Below are 9,404 nucleotides of genomic sequence, written 5' to 3' on the forward strand. Positions count from 1 at the left end.
GGAATGGTGCGCATATACCTAACCCTCGACCTTTGCGCACTTTGACTTCTGCTGGGAAAGAGATTGTCTATCTTTCCAGCGAGGAGTCTGTGGGATCTTCCAATGGAGAGTTAAGTTCCTGGTCTACCATCTTTGCAGGTGTGTTGCGCGACCTGGGTATTGACCCCGAAGAGTAGAAGAAGAAGAAGAAGAAGACGAAAAAGAAGAAGGTTATCACCATAGATGCTGATGTGACCAGCAAGAAGGGTGGAAGTAGCCGTACAGCGCCTGGTGCTGCTGAAAAAGGTACTCTACGCTTTCGCCAGAGTAACTTGGAAGATTATGTGATTATCAGTGACTCACTTGAAGGTTTGTCACGTGTAGGCGAGAAGAAGACAGGAGCTGCTGGTTCAAGGAGTTCTGGGAGCGCGGGTTCTCGTAACCCAGATGCTGGAGCCACTCCGTCTTCTCTCGCGCATGATGAAGAGGAGGAGGAAGAAGAAGCGGAGGAGCCTGCTGTAAATTTGGTTAGAAAAAGGAGCAGGGAAACTACGGCTGGAGCTTCAGTAGTGCCAAAGCCTGGTGGAGTTCCCCTTATCAGAAAACAGAGCAATCTGCGCTCTCTTTATAGATTTTCTCCTGGTTAGTTTCTTGCTTTCACCTTGCGTTCTTTTGTTATCTCTTTTTAACATTCTGTTTCTGCAGAGGCCAAAAAGAAGACCCCTGAAAAGAAGGGTGTCGTCATCACAGAACCCTCGGAGCTGGCGCAAAAAAGGCCTAGGGTTACCATCAAACCCCTCAAAGCTGCTGGGGTAGAGGCCGAGAAGGAGAAGAAAACTGCTGAGGAGAAAGCTCCTGAGGAGAAAGAGAGGGCTGCTACGAAGCCTGTTGGCAAAGCTGTTGAAAGGGAGAAAACTTCTGAGAAGCCTATTGGTGATGCTCCGAAGGAGGTCGGGACAAACTGTTGACATTGCTCCTGATAAGGCGCAGGGTCCGGAGGTTGTTCACATTACGGGGCTTGACCAGCTCCATCATGAGAAGAGGAAGGAACCTGAGATTGAGAAAATTACCCCACCCGCGCAACCTGATGCCCCCCCAACATTCCGTTAGAGTCACTTCTAGTAGTGGAGGATCGGGTCCGCATGCTACAGGTGGTGCGAGCTCGGGTGGCGCTGCAGGGTTTATGCCACAAAACATCGGCCTAAAGGATACTCTTGGTGATATTTATTACAAGACTTACACCGAGGAAGCGCGCGGCAACGCTCCACACCAAGCTCCTTGGGGTCTGAAGCAGAAAGATACGTTTAATGAGTTTGGCCCTTGCAGAGATTGGTTTTTGAACTCTTTCCCTCCTGGTGAGGTTAATCGGCAAAGAGCACGGACTCACAATGGGCTGTATCAAGCCTATGTGGTCGGAGAAGCCAATACTCGCGCTGCCAACCACCAGGTTGTGCGTGAGTGGCGCACAATGGTTAAGGAGCGAGCTGATTGGTAGAAGTACCGTGAGCGACTTGTGAGCAGGCGAGGGAGTTTGAGAAGGCTAATGCTAAATTTGATGAGGAGAAAGCCAAGTTCAAAGCTGATAGGAAATCAGACGAATGGGGCCGCAAGGGCCTTAGGGGCAAGCTTCGAGCTGCTGAAGACCTTCTGGCTAAAGAGAAGGCTGAATGGAAGAAGATATGTGAGAAAGATAACTAGCTCGCATGTATGCGGCGCGGTCGAAGATTACTGAGCTTGAAGGCAAGGTTGCTGAGCTGACCGGGAAGGTCGAAGATGCGCAGGCTGCTAAGGAGCATGCTGAGGTTCGGAAAGCATTCCCTTTTTCTCCCTGTGCCTTTTTTTGTTTACAGAATTATCTAAATCCTTTATCTTTTGCAGGTTGAGCTGGCTGAGGTGAAGGCTCAGGTATCTAGCAAGAATAAGGACCTAGCGGCCAAGGATGTTGAGATAGCCGAGTTAAAACGTCGCCTGCGAGAGCAGGTTGACAAAAGTGAATCCTTGGAGATCGACCTCGAAGCTGAGAAAGGCAAAGTTACTTCTGCTGAGGAGGCCAGGCAGAAGGCCGAGGAGGCACGCGCCATAAGTTCATCTGCTCTTAATGTGGCGCAAAAACTATGTTGAGGCTCAGGGTATTGTTGACACGCTTGTCTCCGAAGCTGAATGGATGCGTGGCAGAGGAGTAGTCCTGGTATTGTTCTCTTCCTTAACTTAGGCTTTATTTGTTAGAACCAATTACTCATTTGTTTCTTTTACTTTAGATGGCCAACTCCATCCTAAATGCTGGCGAACTGGACGGAGTTGTTACTGCTCTAATAGATGCTTCTCACGCGGTTGATCACCGTGGAGGTTATATGGAATTTGCGCAACATGTCGAAGAGGTGTTTGGGCAGGAGTTTGACACTAGTCACTGTTCAGTGACTAATGAAGCTGATGCCGAGTTAGCTCGCGCTGAAAATGCTTACAATCATCTATCACTGCCTGTGATGGACCTGGTCGCAAAGGCTCTAGAGCATGACGACTGGTGCCAGCGTCTAAAGGCCATTCTCGACCCACCAGAAACTGTTGAATTATCTGATGAGGAGGAACCGGCTGGCGATAATGGTGATGGTGGTGGTTGACCAACCTGATGATGACAAACATGACAATGAAGGTGATGGTCATGAATGAATAGATTTGACAGGCTTTGTGCCTTAGTTTGTTTTTAGATGTTTAAGATGTAACTTGTCGCGCGATCGTGCTTATTTTGGATTGAATCGATGATGGTTTTCTGTTATGTAATCATTGCGCGGTTGCGCTTGTTTAATATAATCTTTTGCTTTGTCCCGTTACAATTATTGCATTGTTATTAGAAACTTTGGTTAAGTTAGCGCGAATAAATGTAAGTGTGGCTCTTGTGTGTGTGTGTGTGTGTAACTGCCCGGTCTCGCGCTGTGTTCGCGGAGGACCTTGGAGGCGTAACTCAAGAGCTCGTAATTTACTAAAGTGTTTTCGTGCTAATCAAAAGTTTAACATGCATTTGTAACGTAGAAGTCATCATGATAAAAACATAAGGCATATGCTTTCATTCATTAAGAAACAGGCGCTTAGGCCAACATACATCGCAAACAAGTAGGGCGCTTAGCCAACATAGGAAATTACAAAGGCGCGTGGCCAATATGATAGAGTTAGCGCAAGGCCGAGAGTAGTTAAATATAACACCTGCGCAGTTGTTGCGCGTTCCACGTGCGTGGGATGATGTATCCATCCAGAGTGCGCAACTTGTAAGCCCCTTTCCCTAGCACCTCGTGTATTAAGTATGGGCCTTCCCATTTAGGTGCTAGCTTTCCTAGGCGTTCAGCGTTTGAGGCTTCGTTGTCTCTGAAGACATATTCTCCTGGAGTGAAGGTACAAATGCGCACTCTCTCATTGTAGTACCTTTCCAGTTGTGTCTTATACTTGGCTTCTTTAATTCGCGCAATTTCGCGCCTTTCTTCTATCAAGTCCAAGTCGAGGCGGCGCTCTGCCTCGTTATCAACCGTGTTGACTGCTGTCAAACGCGGTGAGGGGAGTCCAACTTCAGCTGGGATAACTACCTCCGAGCCATAGACTAGGCTAAAGGGAGTTTCGCCAGTACTTGTTTTTGGCATGGTTCAATGAGCCCATAGGATGCTTGGGAGCTCATCTACCCAGCCTCTTCTCTTTGTGCCCAGCCGGGCCTTTATCCCCTCGACGATACTCTTGTTTACACTTTTGACTTGTCCGTTGCCCTGAGGGTGCGCAACAGATGAGAAAGTGTGTTCGATATTCATCTCTTTCATCCATTTTTGGAGGTCTTCGGATGCAAAGTTGGTTCCGTTGTCTGTTACAATTTTGAGTGGGAGGCCAAACCTGCAAATGACGTGTTCCCAGATGAACTTGCGCACCATCATTGCAGTTGTTGATGTGAGTGCTTTGGCCTCCATCCACTTGGTGAAATAATCCACGGCAACGATTATGAACTTCACAGCTCCCGGAGCATCAGGGAAGGGTCCCACCATATCAATTCCCCACTGCTGAAAAGGCCAGGCAGTGGATACCGGGATAAGATCATCTTTCAGGCGCAGGGTTTTTGGAGAATGTCGCTGACAAGAGTCGCATTTGCGCAGCTCCTTCAGGGCGTCGACGTGCATCCCTGGCCAGTAATATCCAGCGTTCATAATCTTCGCGACAACCATGCGTGGGCCTGCATGGATGCCACAGATCCCTTCGTGAATCTCCCTAATCAAGTAATTCGCATCTTGGGGGTCCACACAGCGCAATAAGGGCCCCAAGAAGGACTTTTGGTATAAGATACCACCATTCATCTCATAATGCAGGGCCTTGTTTTGAATCTTTCTTGCCTCTGCTTTGCTCTCCGGGAGTATTCCTTCTTGCAGATATTGAATTATAGGGGTCATCCAAGATGGCTGCCCTACTTCGATCACATTTACCTGGCGCAGCAGAACTGATGGATTTTTTAGTACTTCAATCCTTACATCTTTGGCGAGATGTTGAAAGGAAGTTGAAGCGAGCTTGCTTAAGGCGTCTGCTGGTTTGTTCTCGGAGCGGTTGATGTGAACTACCTTGTAATATTTAAACTGTTGAATTTTGCTTGATCTAAATACAGGGCCATAACTTCACCCTTTGCATCGTATAGACCGTTAATTTGGCTGGCGATCAAGAGTTAATCAACGTGCGCTTGCAGATTTTGAGCTCCCATTTTTATGGCGAGGCGCAAGCCTGCCAAGAATGCCTCGTATTCCGCCTCATTGTTAGTATTCTTGAAATCCAACTTGATGGCGTATGTAAATTCATGCTTCTCGGGGCTCACAAGGCGCAACCCAGCTCCTGCGCCATCCTCGTTTGAGGCCCCATCAGTGTACAACAACCATAACTCATTAGACGTGTCTTTCACGGGAGTCTCAACAATCTTGCAATCCTTGATTTTTTCCACTGGGACTTCCATGACAAAGTCCGCAAGGACTTGACCCTTGATGGCTGGGCGCGACCTGTACAAGATGTTGTGGCCCCCCAGCTCGATCGCGCACTTCGCTAACCGCCCTGATGTTTCTGGCTTTTGTAAAATAGTGCCGATGTGAAAGTTGGTGAGTACTGTTATCACATGCCTTGTAAAGTATCTGCGCAGCCTCCTGGAGGCGTGTAGAAGTGCCAGTACCAACTTCTCCATTGTTGAATATCTTGTTTCTGGGTCAGTGAGCACCCTACTGACGTAATAAATTGGAGTCTGGACTCCATCTCTTTCCACCAGTAGTACCGACCCGACTGCCTTGTCCGAGGAAGACAAGTACAGGATGAGCGGTTCCTTTTCGAACGGCGCGGTCAGTGTAGGGAGTTTTATCAGGCACTTTTTCATTTGTTACTTTGTTAGAACGCGGCTTCTGCTTACGGTGTCCACTTAAATTCTTGCTTCTTTACGCAGTTGCGCAAAGTGCTGATAAAAGGATACGATTTTGCGGCGTGGTTTGACAGAAATCGATTGAGCTTGGCCAGGCGGCCGGCTAGTCGTTGCATTTCTTTGATTGTTCGTGGTGACGGCATGCGCTCTATGGCTTGGGCTTTCTCTGGATTTAATTTAAATCCGCCATTTATAACTACGAAACCCAAGAATTTCCCTTCTTCCATACCAAACGAACATTTGGCTGGATTCAATTTCATATTCACACTTCTCAAGGAATTGAACGTTTTCTCAATGTCTTTTAACATTTGGTCCTCCTCGGGACTCTTGATTACCAGATCATCGATGTAAACCTCGATGTGTTTTCTGATATCGTCAGGAAAGATTTTATCCATTAAGCGTTGTTATGTTGCGCCAGCGTTCTAAAGGCCGAACGACATCTTTGTGTAGCAGAAAATTCCAAGATCGGTTCTGAAAGTTGTCTTGTCCTCATCTTCCGCTTCATCTGGACTTGGTGGTAACCTTTATAACAATCCAAAAAGCATTTCCACCTGTATGGTGCGAGAGAGTCTATCTTTTTGTCGATCTCGGGCAACGAGTAGCAATCTTTAGGGCATGCTTTGTTGAGATCGGTGTAATCGATGCACATTCTCCATCCTCCATTCGACTTCTCGACCATGACAGGGTTCGCGACCCAACTCTGATAGCGCACCTCTCTCAAGATTCCTGCTTTTAACAGCTCACACACTTGCTCATTCATTGCTTTAGTTTTATTCGCCCCTAAGCTGCGCCTTCTTTGCACTTTTGGTTCGACGGAAAGATACGTGTTTAGACAGTGTTCAGTGACATCGCGCGGGACACCGATCATGTCTGCCGAAGTCCAGGCGAAAATGTCCATATTCCTGAATAGGAGTTGTTTGAGGTGCGTTCTGATGTCTGGTGAGATTGCGTGGCCAATCGTCACCGTTTGCTCCGGATACTTTCGGTTTAAAACCCACTTTTCTGGTTCAGTTGTTGAAACCTTCGCGGCTTTGGTTGGGCGCATCTCTTCTGCCGACATTACTTCCTTTTTTGCATAGATAATTGCCACCCCCGTCTCAGTTGGAAACCCGATGGCTGAGTGGGGTGTGGAAGTTACCATGTTTAATTCACCTTGGGTTTCTCTCCCAATCAACACATCATGCCTTGATTTGACAGGCATTACCATGAAATTCACATTTGTTGTTCTTGAATGCTTTCCGTCAGAGAACGTGACGGGAAAGATGATTTGGCCTAACGGGAAGACCATCTCGTTGCAAAATCCTGACAAAGGGTAATCAACTGGCTCGAGTCTCGCCTTATCTTCATCGTCAAACTGATTGAAGCATTGCTCGTAGATGATGTCTGCTGTACCTCCTGGTTCAATAAAGATGTACTCTGTTTCATAATGACCAACAATATCGGTAATAACAACAGGGCGTGTTGCGCGAGGGCCCCCGCGTACTACCGGGAAAATGACCTGCTATTCTTGCCAAGATGGCTCATACGGGCGCTTGCCTTTTTCTCTTGCGATGTATCTTGGTCCATTGACCATATGAGTTTCCAGGCGCCGGACTTTCTTGTGATTCCCATCGTCATGGCGCTGGATCTGGTGCGTTTCTTTGCGCACGTTTTTCACCAGGTGGCTTAACTTTCCGCTTTTTAGTGCTTTCTCAATCTCTTGACGTAAGCTGATGCAGTCATCAGTAAGATGGCCTGTATCCTTGTGGAAATCGCAGTACAAATTCGGGTCTTGACCCTTCTTGTTTGTCATAGGGCTTGGAGCCTTGAAGTCATGTTTCTCCGTCATTAGCACCTCTTTTGGTGTTTTTATGAGCGGAGTCCAGTGTTTTTCTCGATTATCATCCCTGACTGCTATTCGATACCCTATTCTGTCAATTGTCTCTCGCGCATCTTCTCTATAGCGCGGTCTATCGTTGTAACCACTTGCTTTTTTGTGCGCTTGTTGTTGTCTTGCGAGTTTCCTTTGGAGAAGCGATACTCAGTATAAGAGTTCTTATTACCGGCCAACGACTCTTCAATTTGTGCAACTATTTTCGCAGCCTCCATTAGCTTATCCCATTCTTTTGGCATTCCATCTTTTCCGGTGATAGTTCTGATGAGACTATCGCATCGAATGGCCTTCTTGAAGTGAGCGCGCATGAGTTGCTCGCTTACATCGCCAATTTCCAAACATTCTTTGTTAAAGCGAGTGATGAAGTCTTCCAATCCTTCGTTCTCTCTTCGCCAGATGTCCGTTACCTCGGCTGTGTCGCGCTGGTAACGTCTTTGTTGGCTGAAATGGTTTACAAACTGTGTTCTGAAATCAACCCATGAGCTGATTTTTCTAGGCGGAAGGCTGTCGAACCAGGCGCGAGCAGCCCCCGTAAATGTCTGGATAAACTAGTGACACCACATTGGCATATTCCAACCTCCCATAACGCCAAAACTTGTGAATACTCTAACGTGATCGTCTGGATAAGTTAGGCCGTTGAATTTCCCGACTGTTGGAGGCAACTTTTCTTTTGTCAATGGTGCTAGAGCAATCTTCGGGATGAACTTTGAGTGCTCTGCAGCTTCAGCCGGCCTGTAGGCGAGGCTGAAGTCTCGTTCTGCTTCTTCGTTGTATGCAATGCATTGTCTTGGTTTGTAATACTCATGATTCCTCTGCAAGCGATTGAAGACTGAGGAACTTTCGTTGTCTTACCATGTTGGGTCGTTTGGGTCTGTGTCATCCCATTCATTGTTCAGGTTGCGCGCTCCAAGTCTGGTGTGAACTGGTCCTCTTTGGACGTTTGACGGGTAGTCATAATAGCTTTCTGTCTCTCCCTGTATACCGCGTGTGTCGTGCACGCCTGGTCTTTGTAGGGGAGGAGGCCTGGTCATTCTTCCCTGAAGGATTTGTTGCGGGGGTATCTTGCGCGCCCCCTGACTCAGACCTGTGAGTATGACCAAAGATGGCTCTGCTTGTAAGACTGCTTGTTGTGCGCTCAAAGATTGATACGTAGCATTGATGGTAGCAATTTGCTTGGCGTACCAGGAGGCTGGAGTTTCGCCTTCGGTAGCCCTAATAGCGCTGAAATGTTCTGAGGTGGAGCTGGATTTGAAGATCAAGCACCATTGTTTCCCGGGGTTACCGTCTGGGTGATGCGAGTGATGCTCGCGCGGGGTCCCCCGGTGTTGGTTACTTCGATTTCACCGATTTCTTCTACATGTTGGACTTGGACGTTTTGATTGTCCTCCCCCAACACTGCATTAGAGTTTGTTCCAAAGCCAAAATTAGGAACGATTCCTTGACCAACCATGATCGAAGGAAAAACAAGTTAAGACAACTCAGAAAAAGAAGATGAGAGTGACTTGCAAAAAACCGGTGGGCGCCAATGAAGAAACACGGAACTAATTTTAGTGTGGATTAGTTGGGTTTATGTTTCTACCATAAGGGTTAATCTTCTTATCACTTTCTGAGCTCTCTAATGATCTGCTAATCCTGCAAAACAGAACACCGTTAGCTCGTTAAGAGGGGAATATGGGGGTTTACCTCTTAACCTGACTCCGGCGTGAGAATAAGTGACTGCTTTGAGGAGATAATCAAGTATTGAGAGTGAGAGTAAAGGGAATAGAATGAATTAACCTGTGAACCAAGGTCTCTATTTATAGCCGGAGAGGTGTAGAGGATGCAGGCTGATGGGCCTTGGGCCGGAAGGCGACAACGTAGCGGATATGCTCCTTGTCACACTGGTGTCGACCGTTAGTGGCTTTTAGAAGTTTTCCGATGCTGGCGCACCGTGAATGGAGCCACGTGTCGCGGTTGTCGGCCTTGTTGTCCCTGTGCCATCAGCAGGTAAGTGGAGATCGTGGGGCAGGTGTCTCTGCCCTGTGATTGGTGCCACGTAGGCGTCCTTGAGTACTTTTTGTCTGCTGCACGTCAGACGATCGTGGAGCACGATTGAGCAGAGCCTGGAGGATGCGGATTGGCTCTTTATATCTGCCACTT

General features: G+C 47.6%; 1 protein-coding gene across 1 annotated transcript; it reads right to left on the bottom strand.

Moving 5' to 3' along the window:
- Positions 1 to 3,608: 3,608 nt before the first annotated feature.
- On the bottom strand, positions 3,609 to 5,164 carry LOC110882608. Its single transcript, XM_022130590.1, has 2 exons — positions 4,670 to 5,164; positions 3,609 to 4,559 (listed from the first exon to the last, which is right to left on the bottom strand). The coding sequence occupies exons 1-2, from the start codon at positions 5,162 to 5,164 to the stop codon at positions 3,609 to 3,611; spliced, it is 1,446 nt and encodes a 481-aa protein (XP_021986282.1).
- Positions 5,165 to 9,404: the final 4,240 nt, after the last annotated feature.

This window comes from Helianthus annuus, chromosome 10, assembly GCF_002127325.2.
Source record: "Helianthus annuus cultivar XRQ/B chromosome 10, HanXRQr2.0-SUNRISE, whole genome shotgun sequence".
NCBI classification, from domain to species: Eukaryota; Viridiplantae; Streptophyta; class Magnoliopsida; order Asterales; family Asteraceae; genus Helianthus; species Helianthus annuus.